At 39.8% G+C, this 19,215-nt stretch overlaps 2 protein-coding genes across 2 annotated transcripts in view; both read left to right on the forward strand.

The window, feature by feature from the left end:
- The first annotated feature begins 494 nt into the window (after positions 1–494).
- Positions 495–1,481, forward strand: LOC127160518 (uncharacterized). The gene is made up of 3 exons (XM_051103152.1): positions 495–704; positions 924–1,235; positions 1,278–1,481. The coding sequence occupies exons 1-3, from the start codon at positions 495–497 to the stop codon at positions 1,479–1,481; spliced, it is 726 nt and encodes a 241-aa protein (XP_050959109.1).
- Positions 1,482–5,145: 3,664 nt separating this feature from the next.
- LOC127160514 (integrin alpha-M-like) overlaps positions 5,146–19,215 on the forward strand; it is a 14,712-nt gene continuing 642 nt past the window's right edge. Inside the window, exons 1-11 of the mRNA XM_051103149.1 lie at positions 5,146–5,287; positions 8,192–8,297; positions 8,516–8,619; positions 8,720–8,790; positions 14,381–14,492; positions 14,630–14,760; positions 14,861–15,003; positions 15,237–15,387; positions 15,775–15,925; positions 16,119–16,192; positions 19,044–19,161. Coding sequence (XP_050959106.1) covers positions 5,248–5,287; positions 8,192–8,297; positions 8,516–8,619; positions 8,720–8,790; positions 14,381–14,492; positions 14,630–14,760; positions 14,861–15,003; positions 15,237–15,387; positions 15,775–15,925; positions 16,119–16,192; positions 19,044–19,161 — 1,201 coding nt within the window. The 5' untranslated portion in view covers positions 5,146–5,247. The remainder of the gene's footprint in view (positions 5,288–8,191; positions 8,298–8,515; positions 8,620–8,719; positions 8,791–14,380; positions 14,493–14,629; positions 14,761–14,860; positions 15,004–15,236; positions 15,388–15,774; positions 15,926–16,118; positions 16,193–19,043; positions 19,162–19,215) is intronic.

Raw genomic sequence — 19,215 nt, forward strand, 5'->3', positions numbered from 1 at the left:
TGATCAAGCTACTGATTGAAACATTTTATTTTAAAATGGAAAAATGAGCCAAATAGTAACCATTTCAAGTCAAGATAACAAACATTATCCACTTGTTAAGTCTAACATCAAGCCTCACCTCTTCCAGGTCCAAACGCTCTATCAGATGACATGAGAAAACAACAAACGGTAATAATTATACACTCACAATGTTATATGATACTACCAAAAAAATTAATAATCCTACCCTTTAACTCCATACCGAAATCTCAGATAGCCATACAATGAAATTATAAATCTAAATAAATAAGTAGAAAAATTATTTGTGTTTGGGACGCTGTGAGCACGGAGACTGTAGTGTACACCATAAGTGTGAAAACGTTTAGCTTAAATGTTTAATGGCATCTAATAAAATCAGTAGTATTTAATAAATAAGTACTATTGTAACGTAGGGAGGGAAACGAGAGACGTGCGGATCCATACGCAAACCTTTATTATAAGGACGAGACATAGAAATGGTCAAAGGCAGGCAGGGTCGGGCAACAGCAGACAGGAACACAGACAGCAAGAAGAAGAGTAAGACTAAAACAGGCGGGGGTCAGTCCAGCGGCGAACGTTATCCGACAGGGGCTAGGCAGAAGAGTGGTCAGATGAGCGAGGGTTCAAAACGAGACAACGGGAAAACTAGACACGGGGGGAAACTAGGAGATACGCTTAGTACGAATGCAATGGAAAATACAATACAATACTCGGCGAGGAGTGACAGGAAGACCGGGGTATTTATACAGTCTCTGATTGGATGGGGGGGGAAGTGCAATGGCTGATGGGGAGTGTAGTCCGGGGTGTGGTGTGGCAGTCCGTGCGTGACAAAACGCAAGAGCGACGTCTGGTGGTGAGCGGTCCGCAGCTCACCGACCAGATCATGACATAGCCCCCCCCCAAAGAGCGGCTTCCAGACGCTACAAACGAACCATAGTCCAGGGGAGCGGTGGGGCGGGGGTGAGACAGGGCAAGGGCTGGAGGGCCAGGTCCCTGTGGAGGACCCGGTGATTGAGGCAGGACCGGCAGGGCAGGAGCCCTCCAGGGCGGAGCCGGAGGCGGAGCAGGCAGTGCAAGAACCCTCCAGGGCGGAGCCGGTGGAGCCCTCCAGGGCGAAGCCGGAGGCGGAACAGGCGGCGCTAGAACCCTCCAGGGCGGAGCCGGAGGCAGAACAGGCGGTGCTAGAGCCCTCCAGGGCGGAGCCGGAGGCAGAACAGGTGGCGCTAGAGCCCTCCAGGGCGGTGCCGGAGGCCGAACAGACGGCGCTACAGCCCTCCAGGTCGGAGCCGGAGGCAGAGCCAGCGACACTAGAGCCCCCAAGGGCGGAGCCGGAGGCGCAACAGCCCTCCCAGGCGGAACAGGAGGCGGAGCAGGAGGCGCCGCAGCCCTGCGGGGCGGAACAGGAATCTGCATCACGCTCTGGGACCTGGGGAGAGCAGGGACAGAGGAGGCAGACAGAATAGAGGGAGAAGGCGCAGCAGCCCTCCGGGGCGGAACAGGAGGCGGAGCAGCCCTCCGGGCGGAACAGGAGGCGGAGCAGCCCTCCGGGGCGGAACAGGAGGCTGCGTCATCGACTGGGACCTGGGGAGAACAGTGACAGAGGATGCAGACAGGAAAAAGGGAGAAGCAGAGTGTTTAGAGGTTAACGCCCCCTCCATAAGAGGTTCTACGGCAGGCGCCGACACCTCTGGAGGCATTGGCGCAGCTTCTCCGACGGGGAAGGCCTCTGGTGCAGGCTTGTGATCAGACGAGAGCTCTGGTGCAGGCTTGTGATCAGACGAGAGCTCTGGTGCAGGCTTGTGATCAGACGAGAGCTCTGGTGCTGACCTGTGAACAGGCGTGTCCTCAGGAGCACAGTGTGCAGCCCACACACACCACATGGCCACTGCCACTAAGGGAAGAGCAGCAGTGATGACGTCACTTGGCTCGTGGGGATCTGCTGTAACGTGGCTTGACTCAGGAACAACATGGCTTGACTCAGGAACAACATGGCTTGACTCAGGAACAACATGGCTTGACTCAGGAACAACATGGCTTGACTCAGGAACAACATGGCTTGACTCGTGGGGCACAGCTGTGACAGGGCTTGACTCGGGGAGAACAGCAGCTGTGGTTTGACTTGACTCAGTTGCTTGACCGGACTTGGAAGCTTGAACTGACCCTGGGGTAGCAGCCGCGACGTGAAGGAGCGCCACTTTAGCTGCCCATGCCGCCCTTAGGGGTGAGTCCAGCACGTGGGCCATCATAAGCCGCGGTCTTGGGATGTCAGGAGAGACGTGACCGGACTCAAGAACCACGGCTGCAACTTTGCTTGACTCAGGAACAGCCGCTGTTATGTGACTTGACTCAGAAACCGCTTCAGGAAGTGCGGCCATGATGGGTGCAGACTCAGGTGCAAAAGACATGACGTGAACAGGCTGTGGCTTGGCTGACGAGGCGTTAGCAGGCTTTGACGTAGCGCCCATTTTGTGCAGTGGCTCTGGCGTGGCAGCCATCTTGTGCAGTGGCTCTGGCGTGGCAGCCATCTTGTGCAGTGGCTCTGGCGTGGCAGCCATCTTGTGCAGTGGCTCTGGCTCAGGATTGATGGCTGTAATTTGACTTGAGACAGAAGCGACAACTGTAATTTGACTTGACATCGGAAACACAGTTTTAACTTCACTTGCCTTAGGAAGAGCAGCGCTGACTTGACTTGGTGCAGGAAACGCAGCTCCAGCCTGACTTGGCTTAGAAACTTGACTAGACTCAGGAAACACAGCTGCAGCGTGACTTGGCTCTGGCATGGCAGCTGTGACGTGACGGAGCTCCGCCGTCGCCGCCCTCGCTCGAGCGCGCTCCGACACGGCCGCCATTTCACGAACGGAGTGCGCGGCCGCCATTACCGCATCGTCGCGTTCCCTCTCCGCGACCCCCACAGTAAAGGACGAGCCCACACACAGAAGAGCAAAGTCCAAAAATAAACAAAGTGATGAACGCGGACCCTCGCGTCTGAGTTTCGATTATAATGGTTGTCTGGTTCCATCAATGAAAATGTCTATCAAAACACAGTCTGGGAGATCTGAGTAATGAGCAATGTCCAGAAATTCTTGGATGTAGCCCTCGAGCGTTCGTGTGCCCTGCTCGAGGGCTAACAACAGTTTTGTGGTGTTCATACCTGCGTAGTGTCCGGTTGAGAAGTTGCTGGATCCTGGTGTGGCCGAGTATTCTGTAACATAGGGAGGGAAACGAGAGACGTGCGGATCCATACGCAAACCTTTATTATAAGGACGAGACATAGACATGGTCAAAGGCAGGCAGGGTCGGGCAACAGCAGACAGGAACACAGACAGCAAGAAGAAGAGTAAGACTAAAACAGGCGGGGGTCAGTCCAGCGGCGAACGTTATCCGACAGGGGCTAGGCAGAAGAGTGGTCAGACGAGCGAGGGTTCAAAACAAGACAACGGGAAAACTAGACACGGGGGGAAACTAGGAGATACGCTTAGTACGAATGCAATGGAAAATACAATACAATACTCGGCGAGGAGTGACAGGAAGACCGGGGTATTTATACAGTCTCTGATTGGATGGGGGGGGAAGTGCAATGGCTGATGGGGAGTGTAGTCCGGGGTGTGGTGTGGCAGTCCGTGCGTGACAAAACGCAAGAGCGACGTCTGGTGGTGAGCGGTCCGCAGCTCACCGACCAGATCATGACAACTATTAACTAATTAATATCTAATATTTTAAAAGATATTAGTCACAATTGGAATACTTAATAGTCAGAAACACTAGTTAGCCAGCATATAAGTACTAGCACATAATGAAATAGATACTATTAGCTAAAACAATTACTAGAAGAATGAAAATAAATACTTTTATTTTTTTATAGATTAGATGTTAAAACAGCTTTCCATACGGTTTGATTTGACTGGTGGCTATAATTCACTAGGGAGTTTTCAGGAGTCAGGAGCCTTTTTTAAATGCAAAAAAAAAACAACAAAAAAAAAAACATTCAAATGTCACAGTTATGTTTGTCAGTTTTGTTCATTCAATCAGATGGTCAGGGACTGGAGCAATATGACAAAATAATATATTGCAGTTGTAGGTTATGATCAATTTAAGAACTCTTGTAAACAACCTATAAATTAACTGAAAACCTAACAATTATCTGCCATTTATTGTTAGTCACAGTAATGGTTAGAAAGAAAGAGAGAGAAAGAATGAGGTAAAGAGGTTTTGTGGGTAGAGTCTAGTTTCCTCTGTGGTAGTGTCAGGGTTCTGTCACTTCTGTCTAGGTTTCTTGTGATTTTTGTGACAGAGCCCTGGCACTCCCATCATGTCTTGCTTTCATGTTGTCTGCGTGCCTTGTTTCTTGTTGGAGCATGGTGTTCGGATCCCGCCACTCATGTCTTGAGTTTCGGTTTCGTGGCGGGGTTCGGACACTCATGCTCCATGTTCCGTCTTATTATGGGAGCATGCGGTCTCGAGCTTGCTCGGTCTGTATGCTCTTCTGTCCACGTAATTTTTGTGTTGTCTTGTGCTGGTTTTGCACACAGCTCAAGTTTTTGGCTGCGTGCTGTTATGTTATGTCTTGTAATGTGTAGCACGCAGCTGGTTTTTCGCTGGCTGCGTGCTTTCATGTCGTGTGTTGTGTGAACACGCAGCTTATGAGCTTTCTCATTAGCTGCGTGTTTGTCTTGTTTTGCGCATGGCCGGTAAATTGTTTTGCTAGCCATGTGCTCGTGTTTTTGTTTTTGTGTGAGCACATGGCTTTTGTTCTGTTTTCATGTGCCATGTGCTCTTATGTCAATTTGTCTTGACCCCACCCATCTTGTTTCCTGATAATTGGTTAAATTGCCCCACCTGTGTTTTCCTCATTTCCTGCCTCGTTTGCTCTCTATTTATTGTCCTTGTGTTTTTAGTCCTGTGCGGTTTTGTCATCGTATGTTTCCCTGTCTGTGTCCTGATCCTGTCCTGCCGAGCTGCCAGCAGTGTTTTTCCCCCACGGGGTAGTTTTTGTTGTGGTTTTTGTTTTATTTTTATATAAATAAAAAGCCCATTCTCCTGCAACTTGAGTCCTTGCCTCTTCCCTACACCCCAACTCTGACAGGTAGTTCCTCTTAGTTACCAAATTCACTTTATTGCCATTTAATTTTTCTCTCAGCCCCACTTAAGTTTCTTCACTCAAACTTGTGACTCAACAAGTACCAGTGTCTTTTGTTCACCCTCCAACACTCTTTGTCTCTTGTTGCAGAAATGGACTGGAATTTCCGGTTGCCTCTGTGTTTGTTTTATGGTAAGTTCAGATTTATGTGTAATTAAATATGCAGCATAAGCTATACTAAAATTAGCTGATGCCATAAAGACAGTAATCAGAAACAAAAACTCTTTTCTTCACTTGTATACTTGATGTAAGATGAACAGATTGTGGATTCTGTGATATCTTGTTTAATGAGTTTTAATAGCTTGATAGGGTTAAATAAGCATCATTACAAGCAAATTTTAATGTGCAGTTATTTTGTCTGATCTGTTGGTCAAACCCACTGTAACATATTTGATATGCAAATTTATAACGCCTCTTTGCAAAAAAAAAATATATATATAGCTGCAAGCAGCAATTACCGGGGTTCGAGCATTTAAGGCCTTTGAGGTGGTATGCAAATTTGTTCAGAATGAGAGGATATATCATACAGATGTAAGTGTAAGATCTAGTGTTTGTGTGAATAGATGAGCATTTTTTAACAATTTGAGGCCATTTACCATAGAAATCTTGTTTTTAAAGCCTTTTTAAGTGTTATAGCGCCACCTATGCTCCGATGTCTATGAAACTTTGCATGCTTGTTAAGAATCATCTGACACATGTTTTCACCAATTTTCGTAAAGTTTTGAGTTTTTGTTTAGGTTTGATAGGCTTTTGGGTATATGTGGCCATGACCCCGTTATAGCTAATCGAAGGACAAAATTCAACATTTTTTTGATAATTATTGATCTAGAGAGTCCAGAGAATATTACTGCAGTGGTTTGATCGAGATTAAGCGAAAAACCTAGGACTAGTTCGCAAAAGTAGGTTTTTAACATATTTGTGAATGATTAATGAACGACTTGAATGACAGCAATGGTTCTTGAGGCAAAGTTGTTCATTATGAGGAGATCTATCAGATGATATACAGATCTAGTGTTTATGTGAATATACTAGCATTTATTTTTCCATTTGAAGCCAATTACCATACACAGCTTGTGTTTTTGAAGCCTTTTTAACTGTTATAGCGCCACCTATGGTCCGATCTTCACGAAACTTTGCATGCTTGTTAAGAGTCATCTAACACATGTTTTCTCCAACTTTTGTAAAGTTTTGAGTTTTTGTTTAGGTTTTATAGGCTTTTGGATATGTGGCCACGCCCCTTTTCTAAATGACCCTGTTATAGCTAAGCAAAGGACAAAATTCCACATTTTTTTGATAATTATTGATCTAGAGAGTCTGGAGAACTGTACTGCAGTGGTTTGATCGAGATTGAGTGAAAAACCTAGGACTAGTTCGCAAAAGTAGGTTTTTCACATATTTGTGAATAATTAATGAACGGTTTGATTGACAGCAATGGTTCTTGGGGCAAAGTTGTTCATCATGAGGAGATCTATCAAATGATATGCATATTGTGTGGATGTGTGAAACACCACGTGATTACAGAGCCATAAAACTCGTTAGCGCCAACTAGTGGCCGATTTGTTTCAAAATTCTTACAGACCTTTAGGTCCATGAGTTGAACATGCCCAGTGAGTTTCGTTCCGATCGGCCTCCGTTAACCTTGTCTAATAGGTGCTCAAACTTCATTGGCCAATGGCGGCCATGTTTTTTGAGATACGCCAATGTCCTCATAGACCCTTATGGCACATTGGACAGAGACACTGCATACCAATTTTCAGGTCGATCGGACCAACGATTGCATAGTTTTTTCAGGCTTACAGCACCACCAAGTGGCAGAGCTGTGCAATTTTTTTTTATTTGACCAAAGATTGAGATTGTACACATGTGTACCGAGTTTGGTGAAGATATCTCATTTGGTTCATGAGTTATAGCCATTTTAGTAAAAAAGGCCCCCGACCTTACAAACTTTTTGGGGCCCTTTCGCAACGATGAGTCAAAATTTAAGATTTTTTTGATAATTATTGATATTCACTGTCCAGAGAACATTTCTGCAGTGGTTTGGTTCCGATCAGGCGAAAAACCTAGGACTAGTTCGCAAAAGTAGGTTTTGAATTTACTTCAAAATGACGGAAAAACTGGGCCCCGTAGAGCGAATCTGATTTTTTAGCCTTTTTATCGCCTTGACCCAAGGATTCCAGAAATCTAATTTTTTTGAGTCTATGACAAACGGTCTAGGAGCTATGAGCATTTTTGCATTTTTGATCACTGTAGCGCCACCTATAGGCCGATTGGGCTGGTTCTTTGCGCCTGAGTAGCGAGGATGACTACTACCTTCTGACCAAGTTTCAGCTCTCTAGGCCTTACGGTTTGGGCTGCACGATCAGTTTTAGCGCGGAATAATAATAAAAAAAATTACAATAGGGTTTCAGCGCTACGCGCTCGAACCCCTAAAAAGAAAAAAAAAAAAAAAAGAGAGAGAGAGAAGAAAAAAAACAATCTACTACATGCCTTCTGTCATCTTATAATTTATTTATTTATTTATTATTATTATATATATATATTATATTATAAGCTTGAATGTATCAGGTTTTTAAGAACCACTTTTAAGAATGTTTACTAGTTCATCTCTCCATTATTATTGTGTTGCATTGCATTATATTTCTCAAACTACACAGTTTTGATCACAGTTTTTATTTATAGATATACCTCCGGTTTCACAGACAAGGCTAACGCCTAGTCCCAGACTAAAATGCATGTCTGAACTGTTTCATCTCATTATGCACATCAGATTTTTTTTTTTTTTCCTAAAGCAAAAAGATTCTTAAATGTCCTAACTGAACTATGCCCTAATCCTGGCTTGTGAAACGAGGCCATAGAGTGAAAATGCAGTTTATATTTATATGCAGTTTATGTACATAGTCATTGATTTACATTATAAGCAGAATTTCATCTTTTTGGCCATGAAAATTGCAATACCTGCAACAAATTCTTACAAAGGAAGGTACTTAGTTTCATAATTCATTTAAAGACTTGATTTTCCTTTCTTTTACATGTTAGTATGCCATTCAGTAATGGCTTTCAACATTGATCCTGTGACCTGGAAGACTTTCACAAACAATAAAAACACTGGCTTTGGCTATAAAGTGATACAGAAAGGTGCAAGGTGAGCTCACTCCACATTACCACCGATCACTCAAAACAAACATTAAGAGCTACAGAATATTTGAATCCAAGACTGATTTGGATTTTAAAGCCACTAATCAAAAGCCGGAATGTGTGTAACAAATGAATTAATTCTAATTCTAAAATCACCTAAGATAACATACTTAGAGAAAGCCTTCTCTTTCTTTAAAACCATGTTCTTTCTGCCTTCTTCCATAGTCTGCTTGTGAGTGATCCTTTAATACAACACAACCAAACTAAAAGAGGACAAATTTATGACTGTTCTGTCACCAGAGGAAACTGCGTTCCACTGTCAATTAATGGTAATTCGTTTTTTTTTTGTATGATGCTTTCAATATGTAAAATAGGACAATAGTTTTATTATATGTGATAATAAATATTTCCTCTTTTTATTCATCAAAGTCCCAGCTGAGGCTGTCAACATGTCCCTTGGACTATCAATGTCTATAGATCCTCAGTCTTCAAAAGCAGTGGTAAGTTCAATACAACTCCAATTCAGAAAAGTTGGGATGTTTTGTAAAATGCAATAACATCAAGAATGTGTTATTTGTAAATTCTCTTTAATCTTTATTTAATTTACACAAGTACCATGAAAAGATTTCCAGTGTTTCACTGTGTGTGTGTGCGTGTGTGTGTGTGTGTGTGTGTGTGTGTGTGTGTGTGTACTTGTTTTTGCTACATTGCGGGGACCAAATGTCCCCACAAGGATAGTAACACTTGAAATTTTTTTTTTTGTGTATCAGGATGATAATGCACCAATACTCACAGCAAGACTGGTAACAGAGTGATTGATGAACATTAAAAGGAAAGTTGAACATCTCCCACGGCCTGCACAGTCACCAGATCTGAATATTATTGAGCCACTTCAGGATGTTTTGGAAGAGTGAGTCAGGAAACGTTTTCCTATGCCAGCATCAAATAGTGACCTGGAGAATGGCTCAAAATCCTTCTGGCTACTGTGCAGGACTTGTATTTGTCATTCCCAAGACTAAATGATGCTGTATGTTTTTCTCTAGTTCATGTTGACCGCAATTATTGGCACCCAATTATTGTAACATCCTTTATTCAAGATAACAGCTCTGAGTTTTCTCCTTCATTGCCTGAAGAGTTTGGAGAACACCTGACATAAGCTTAGAGACCATTCCTTCATACAGAAACTCTTTAGATCCTTCAGTTTTTCAGCTCCATGCTGGTGCTTTTTCTCTTCAGTTCACCTCACGCATTTTCTATAGGGTTCAGGCCAGGCAACTGGGACAACAATGGCAGAAGCTTCATTTTATGCTCAGTGACACATTTTTGTGTTGATTTTGATGTTTGATTTGGATCATTGTCCTGATGGAGGATCCAACCACAGCTCATTATAGAACTTCTAACAGATGCAGTCAGATTTAGATTTTTTATCTGTTGGTATTTGCTAGAATCCATGATGCCATGTATATGAACAAGATGTCCAGGACCTCTGGCAGGAAAATAAGACCACAACATTAAAGATCCAGCAATATATTTAACTGTGGGCATGGGGTACTTTCTGTACCGAAACCATCTGGTGGGTTTGCTGCCAGAAAGCTCTTTTTTTTAGTTTCATCTGACCACAGAAGCCAGTCCCATTTGAAATTTAAGTCGTGTCTGACAACTAAATACGCTGGAGTTTGTTTTTGGATGAGCAAGGAGGATTTTTCTTAAAACCCTCCTGAACACCATGTGGTGATGAAGGGGCTGTTTGAATTTTTTTTTTTTAGTCTTTTGACCCCAAGACTCAATTAATCTCTGCAATTCTCCTGCTGTGATACTTGGAGAGTCTTTGGACACTTAAACTCTCCTCCTCACCATGCATTAGGACAATATAGACACACATCTTTTTCCAGTTAGATTTGTAACATCTTTAGTTGATTGAAATTCTTAATTATTGCCCTGATGGTGGAAATGGGACTTTTCAATGCTTTGGCTTATTTCTTACAGACACTTTCTATTTTGTGAAGCTCAACAATCTTGTTCTGCACATCAGAACTATATTATTTGGTTTTATTCCTTGTGATGGATGATTAAGGGAATTTGGCCTTTGTGCTCCTCATATTTATATTCCTGTGAAACAGGAAGTCATGGCTGGACAGTATCATACTCCTAGCCATTCTAGTGTGCTAAATAAATGCAAATATGAATGGGAATATACTTCAGAGATATTTTACTCAATATAATTTCTAAGGGTGCCAATAATTGTGCCCACCATGCGTTAGAGAAAAATATTTATTTCATAACGTAAGTTTCCCCCCCAATTTTAATTGTTTTGGTTCAATGAAAGGTTAGCATTTTGTGAATTTTTTTTACTGAAGTACAAAGCCTATAATTTGCATAATAAATAATATGGAAATATTATGGACTATTTGGATTTGTGCCAAATAAGAGAGGTAGGATACAAGAGCACAAAGCTCCATTTCGCAAACAGCTGAGTGTGCAAGCCTTTAAAGTAACGTTATCCACAAGTTTCCAGAGGGGGGCTTTCTGTAAAAAAAAAACGTGGGTACAACTTCCGGTGAGGCAGCGGACGTAGTATACCAGTGGTATTTTGTGTGCTAATTACCAAAGAGGCTAAGTGTTTTTTAGAGCATTGTTTACTTTGTGAAGATGCACACTTTCATGAGAGATGTCATTACGTTCTTATGGACAACATATGCTTTTCGAATTTGTGCTCCCACATCATTACCGTGATTGGATCACTAAATTTTGAATGACTGTCAACTAGTGAAATAGCATTTGAACCGAGACATCAGAGCCTGTGTTAATGGGAATGCCAGATGAAGCCTCGATTCGAGGCTTGTTAATGTAGAAATCCCTTTCGTAGAAGCCTCACTTTCTGTCCAGTCATGTGCGTGATTCACTTTGGGTGTCCTAATGTTTGACCAACAGATCTGACTTTGCGAGTACATTTTCATTGGGAAAATTTAATAATTACATTTTTAAATACCCAGTCATACAAGTAATATGAATAATGCAAATTATTTCAGGAAAATTAAATATATGCCATATGCAATTAATATATCTGTACTTTATTCTTCATCATATTGATATTTGTACTTACATTTAATGGCACTGTTCAATGGGTAAATTAATTTATCAGAGTCAGAAATTCAACAAACACACACACGGTTAGGCTTTTATTTGTACATATAACATGGATCGATCTATGGAAATTGTGGTGAATGCTTCTTCCGACGGAGCTTCACAGGCTTTTGACTGCTTTATTTTTTATTAACCACCAGATCGTACTGTTTTTGACACTCTCAAAGCTTTGAATCTTTTTGAATCCGAAACAGTCAGAGGAAAGTCTCAGTGCTTCATGAGGCTTCATTTGCCCGTCAATCCTGTCAACTAATTATGGCCATTACAACATAGGATGAATGCACTTATACATACCTGGTTCACTGTAAAAAAGAGCTGGCTTTTGAATTATCATCTGGGTAATGTCAGGCTTGTTGTTGACAACTTTTCTGTGAAGAGCAAAAGTTTGTAAAAGAGCAAGTTAGTCTTTATAGGTGCATCTGACTTAAGGGTTTACATTTAATTGTGCAGTGTGCCAGTCAATAAAGTGATTATCCTCAGAGTCAGAACAGGTCTCTCATGACATTCAGCTGATCTGAAGTTTTGGTGTGAAGGTGGCATAAGTGTACATTTTTTGTGCATAAAGTGATTTAAATGTATATACACGTCTGATGTGAATAAGGAAATTGTTTCTTCTTTGTATAACTTACATGTTTAAACATAGAGACATCCTTCACAGACAGGACTTAGCTTAAGCAAGGACTAGGCCTTAGTTAAATTAGGATATTTAAATAACTTATATAGAAATGCCTTAAGAACTTTACTGGGGTGCATCTTAAGACAAGACAATGACACTGAAATATTATAGGACAGTAAGTCAGTAAAAGATATTTTCAGTTAAGACTGCTTGAACATGCATTTTAGTCTGAGATTAGCCTTGTCTGTAAATAGCTGTGCTCTCTTATGATGCAGCAAAAACTGTATTTTAACTGTGATACTGTATTTTTGGTTTTCTCATTTACATTGCATGACTTATATAGGGGAGCGCGGGGCACAACCTAACACTCTTTGAACTTCTCCGGTTGTGTAAATCCATGTGGGGTTCAGAGTTTTTTCAAATTTTTCAAATTTTTGAGGTTCACAATGAACACATCGCAACCACGTATGCGACGGCCCTGATGACAAAACACAGCTATACAGTATAGTTCAAAACAATGTGTGCAAATAGATGAAACACATTCAGACATTCAGAAAAACACTCCCCTCCCTCCAAACACAGCTCTCATAGAACACGAGACACATAAACGAGCCAAAATGCATTACATTTCTTGAAATAATTGTTACAAACTGAAAATGTGATAGTGAAAGATAAAACTATTATGATAATGGACACCCCAAAACATATTTTTTTTATTTGTTTCCTCTTCAGTTTTATTCCTTAAGGGACTCTTTGAAAATGTGTTATTGTGTTACATGAATTTAAGTGTGTTCTTTAAGATGCCTGTAGGTGGTGCACGTTCCACATCAGTGCAACTGTAATTTAAAAGTGGTTTGTGTCTTCTGCTGGTTTGCCAAGCATTAATAAACTATCTATATTGTTAAAAAAACAGATTGGCGATTAAAATAATAGCATATTTGTCTCATTTTAAATGAATACTAAAAACTGAGATGAAAACTTACTATGGTAAAATAAATATTCAGCGATATAATCAAAAGGCTTTTGAATTTTGGCACACTTTTTTTCTCTGTATAGTGTTGCTATGGCAGCTAGTAAATACCATAAGTTTGGTTATGCTAGTGTGTGTGGAAATATTTAAACCACGTGTGTTACAGTTAACCCCGCGTTAGTTTGGGCCCCACGCACCCCTAAAATTTTCTTACTACGTTGTGTACCAGAAGCTACTCTGTAACTTACTAATGATACTCTGCAAAAGTTCATGATGCTTATCCACAGCAATGACTTATCAAGATCAAATTATCAAACTTTATTTTGATAATTTCATCTTCATCCAATATTAGTTACCTGTGAATCGCAGTGTAGGGCAAACCATTTGTTTATGAACGATAGATGTTAATAACCTAAAAAAGTAAACTTAAATGTAAAGTAAACACATCTGAACCATTTTATTAATGTGTTATAAACATTAATAACCTGTGAATGTGAACCTTAATGTAAAGTGAACACCTGTGAACCATTTATTAAAGAGTTATAAACGTTAGTAACCTGTCAGAACGAACCCAAACTGTGTTTTGGTAAAATGTATTTTATTTTGATGCAAAATAAAATACATTAGTAAACAACTTTAAACATGAAACAAAAAAATAACAATAACAATATATACTGTATACTGTATAAAATACAAAATGAATGCCCCTTTCGCAGGTTTTTAACGTTTATAACTCTTATTGTGAACCATTAATACAGAGTAGCTTCTGGTAAGCAACATAGTAAGAAAATTTACGAGTCATGATATATAAATGAGAAACCCATAAATAAAATAGTCTATTTTTGCTGATTAATTACATAAATCAGGAATCTGATTTTAAGTTAAATAATGTATTTACCATTTATAACATGTGAGTTAAAAATGGCTTAATATTTGGCAGATATTGCGAATGCTGTGTTAAATATAGCTACATGTTCTCAGGAGTACTAAGCAAAACCACTGTCACCTAACATAGTCTGCTGCTGCATCACAAAATGCATCTTGAATCTCTGTTTACACAAGGAGAAATCTATACAGCAACTCTAGGCAGAGATGCCTGCAAGTTCTCTGGGTCCAAATTCATCTCAGATGGTCCAAAAGACAGTGGAAATACATTGCTAAGACAAATTATTTTACGAAAGCCTAAAAATGCTAAAATGTGTACTGGAAAAACATGAAAGAAAAATGCTAGATTTTGTGCATGTAAAATAAAGTAAGGATATCAGCATGAGTTTGGTTATAAAGATGGACAAAATAATGACATTTTGCACCTCCAATTTTACACAGATGTCGTGTTAAAAAATAACTTAATTTCTCTCAGGTTTGTGGTCCAACCATACCCAAAAACTGTGATGTAACCACTTACAACGGCATGTGCTTTAAAATCAGTTCAGAAAATGTTGTGAGCAAATCTGTGCCAAGGACCTTGAGAGGTATTTATATGGGGTTGTGACAAATCAATCTTCATACTGTATGACATGATTATCACTGGCAAGCTTTAGACATGAAAACATGATGCAGTTCTTTTTTTTTTTTTTTTTTTTTTTTTTTTTTTTTTTTTCATCTTCAGAATGCCCAACATCTCAAATTGATATCGCTTTTTTATTGGATGGATCTGGAAGTGTATATTATGCAGATTTTGATAAGATGAAGGCTTTTGTTATAGAAATGATCAACAGTTTTATAAACCATGACACACAGGTAGGATGATCAATGCATTTATTATGTTCTAGATTATATTTGATTTTTTAACACCAGTTTTCATAGCACTAGGAACTAAATCTATCTCTATCTGTTACAGTTTGCCATTGCACAGTTTTCTACATATTGTGAAATTCATGACACGTTTCAAGTCAAAAACGCCAAGGCATGGGAAGACGCAGTGACTAAGATAAGTCAAAGAGGAGGAGGGACTTACACCGCAGAAGCTATAAAACAGCTTGTGTAAGACATGCTTCCTGATATTTCATTAAAATTCTATTTAACCACACAATACTGCTGACAGAAAATCTGATGAGACTGATGAGCACAGAACAAAATTACAATCTAACTGTAAAACACTTAAATAATAAAAACTAAGACAATGAATAATCTGAACTTAATAATTAACATATTGTATCCAACTGAATCATTAAACAAATTATTATTTAAATACCCGGTATACTTCCTATTAACAGGAGAGAGCTATTTGTAAGTGAAGGAGGCGCAAGACCATCAGCCAGCAAAATTCTGGTTGTTATCACAGATGGTGAATCAAGTGATAATTATTTTTTGACTGAAGCTGTTCAACAAGCACAAGCCAAAAATATAACACGATATGCTATTGGGGTAAGATCAATATGCATATCAATCAATATCAGTATCCCTTCCTTATGTGTTTGTCTTGGAAAAGATTTGAAGTTTTCAAAATGATTTTGTTCACTGTGTAAATTAAATGTATACGTAAAATGAAAATTCTGTCATCATTTACTCACCGCCTAGGTCATTACAAACCTGTACGACTTTCTTCTGAAGAATCTCTTTTTTTTTTTTTTCTTTTTTTTTGTGACCTTTATGGACAAAAACAGTTAAAACATTCTTTTAAATATAATTTATTTTGTGTTCAGAAGGGAAAAAAAAGCATACATATTTTAAATGACATAAGGTTGAATAAATTATGCCAGAAGTTATAAACATTATATTTATGGAGCATTATCCTCACTGAATTTTTCTTAGGTTGGCAATGCTTTTAATTTTGACGAAGCAACACAGGAGCTGGCGATTATTGCATCTTCACCCACCAATAAGCATGTGTTCAAAGTAACTGACTTTGACGCGCTGGACAGTATTCGTGAACAACTCAAAGAGAACATTATTGCCATTGAAGGTATGTTTGCAGAGGAAATAAATAAATAAATAAATGACTGACAGAAAGTTTACATTTTACAGTTATCAGTTGTTATGTGAGTACGTACATGTAGGCTACTTTGTGAATTTGGCTGATTTATAATAATAATAATAATAATAATAATAATAATAAACTATTAGTAAACTGTGTTGTTGCTTCTTTTATTTGCTAGGAACCCAGACCACTGGCGATTCATCTCGGATGGAGTTTGCACAGGATGGGTTTAGTGCAGCATTAACATCAAAAGTAATTATACTACATTACATAAAGCTTAAAAAGACATTGTATGAAAATTAAAAATATGAAATACATACGGTGGGTATAGAAAAGAATCACCCCCCTTTAAAATAATCACATTTTGTTGTTTTGCAGCCTGAAATGAAGACAGACAGTTTTTGTTTTATCCAGCTGTATTTATTCAGTGCAGCTTATAACATCCAAGTAAAAGATATAAAACCAACATGTCAGGAAAAAAAATTTGGCCTTCTGTCCGCACTGTCACTGTTTTTGTCAAGGACAAAACGTTCTTTTGAAAACGCTCTTCAAAGTGGATAAATTTGAAAACGGCATGTTTTACACATGCACAGTAAGGTGAATTTAACATTGCTGGCATGATGGTGTGGATGAGAAACTTTGGAAAACGCTTAAAAATACTAATATGGACGGAAAGCATTTTAAAATGAAATGTATCTGGATTAATGCAGACGTAGCCTGAGTTGGACAAAAATATCATCCCCCTCCTAAAAATGACGTGTAAACTCAATCAGGTGTCAAGCCTTCTACACACTACATGGTTTTTGTAATCCTATAGGATCATTGCTGATCACACTGTGCAACATGGATCTAATAAACTTGGGTACGACATGCATGTAGACTGTACGATGATGACACCTATTGACTCGTAGACTACGATTATTATTATTATACATTATTATAGAATAATAAAATGTCATCAGCATGCACTAGTGGTAAACAAAAAGAGCATAATAAATCACATTTTGGCAGTTGTAGTTATTGTGTGTGCTGAAAAAAGTGGAAGTGGCGAAAGAGCAGTTTTATGTTTTAGTGCCATGTCGCGTTGATATCATATCACATTTTTATTGGCTGGTCAGTAAACGTGGATTGTTGCAGCAAACACACTATACAATGATCAGGCTGAATTTCTGACACTGTCAGAAAATGATTTTAGGCTATCTTTGGTCACAAGACCATGACAACGGTCGTCTTTTAACCTCTCTTACTGTAAGACATAGGACCATGGATTAAGAGCCACGATCACAGAAATCGCCACAATTGTTTCACAATGACAATCTTTCGTCTAGGACAGCTGAAAATCATGCAATGCTGTTTCAGGCTTTCGCTAATCACCTTCTCAATGGCTCACAAAGCCATGTGACTTTCAACTGTGATCAGCTGTTATCATTTTGATTAGCTCCGAAAATCGCATGAAAAGCTTTTACTAGAGCATTTCAGTACTTGGTGATACAACTGAAGCAAACCGTTAACTATGGGTGGCAAAGCACTGTCAAAAGATCTCCAGGGATAAAGTTGTGGACAGGCACAAGTCAGGAGATGGATACAAAAAAAAACAAACAAACAAAAAAACCCCACAAAATTCAAAGGCTTTATCTGTCAGGCATTCACCACAGCCACGTCACCAGTAGCACCGCCCACCCGCTCTCAGTCACCTCAGTTCTGATCCTCCTCACCTGTTCCCAATCAGCCCCGCCCTATAAAAGACTCTCACCCTCAGTCTTTCAATGTCTACCGTTCACTACCCCATGCTAGCTCCAGACCTCTCTTCGTTTCTTCAGTCAGACTCTCCCTTTATCTACCTGGACTCCTCGTTGATTTCCCCATACAGACTCGCAACTACAGCTCAACATATACAAGGACTTACAGATAAGCTTTATCATTGCTCAACCCATTCTTGCACTCCATATTACAACCTTGTCAAAGCTCTTGTTTGGTTTGCACCTTACCTCTGCCTCTGGTCTCATCCCTGTTGTAACGTGACATTATCAATGTTTAAAAGTCACAGTGAAGTCTACTATTAAGAAGTGAAAGGCATTTGGTACAACACAGAACCTCTCTGGATCAGGACATAGCTCCAAATTGGAGGATAGGGCCAGGTGGAAACTGGTCAGAGAGGCTAACAAGAGGCATACAGCAACTCTGAAGAGGTTGCAGGAGTTTATGACAAAGAGTGGTCATTGCGTGCATGTGACAAAAATATCACAAATTCTCCACAAATGTGGATTCTATGGAAAAAAGCTACTCCACAAAAAAGGCCACATGCAATCACAACTGAGCTTTGCCAAAATGCACCTTGAAGATTCTGCGGCCACATGGACAAGGTGTTATGGTCAGATTATTTGGCCTCAACATCAAACATCTAATACAGCTCACCATCCAAATAACACCATTCCTACAGTAAAGCATGCAGGTAATATCCTGTTATGGGGTTGTTTCTCTGCAGCAGGGACTGGAGCTCTTCTCAGGATAGAAGGAAAAATGGATGTGGTAAAAATACCATCTTGAGAAAAATCTGCTGCCCTCTGCCAGAAAGTTGTCAATGGGAAGAAGGCAATGACCCAGAGCACACAGAAAAACTGACCACACAGTGGCTGAAAGCGAAAAAGGTGAATGTTCTTGCATGGCCTAGTCAGAGCCCAGACTTAAACCTCACTGAAAATCTGTGGAATGACTTGAATGGTCACCATCGAATTTAAATGAACTTGAACAGTTCTGCAAAGAAGAGTGGGCAAATATTGCAAAGTCTAGATGTGAAAAGATAGCAGAGACATACCCCAACAGACTAAAGGCTGTGATTAAAGCAAAAGTTGGTTTAACAAAATACTGACACAAGGGGGTGATCCTTTTTCCAACTCATTATTATTATTTGTTTTTCTGACATGGTGGTATCTTTCACTTGGATGTTAAGTTAAGTAAATACAGCTGGATAAAACAAAAACTGAATTCTAAATGAATTCTATTTAGAATGACCAAGGGATATTTCAAGTGTTAAAAGCCCTAAATTTAACTTGTATGCTTGTAATAAAAACAGCTTATCATTCCTATAATATTATACACTCAGAGAGATATAATAATGACTGCAGTGGGAGCTTTCCAGTGGAAGGGCGGATATCAGCTGTACACACAAAATGATCAGTTAAATGCCTTTCAAGCTGGAAGTCAGCATGACAGTTATTTAGGTAAGATCTCTTCTTAGACAGTGTAAATCAAAATAAATCAGTCAAATACATCAG

This window comes from Labeo rohita, unplaced genomic scaffold, assembly GCF_022985175.1.
Source record: "Labeo rohita strain BAU-BD-2019 unplaced genomic scaffold, IGBB_LRoh.1.0 scaffold_372, whole genome shotgun sequence".
Taxonomy (NCBI): domain Eukaryota; kingdom Metazoa; phylum Chordata; class Actinopteri; order Cypriniformes; family Cyprinidae; genus Labeo; species Labeo rohita.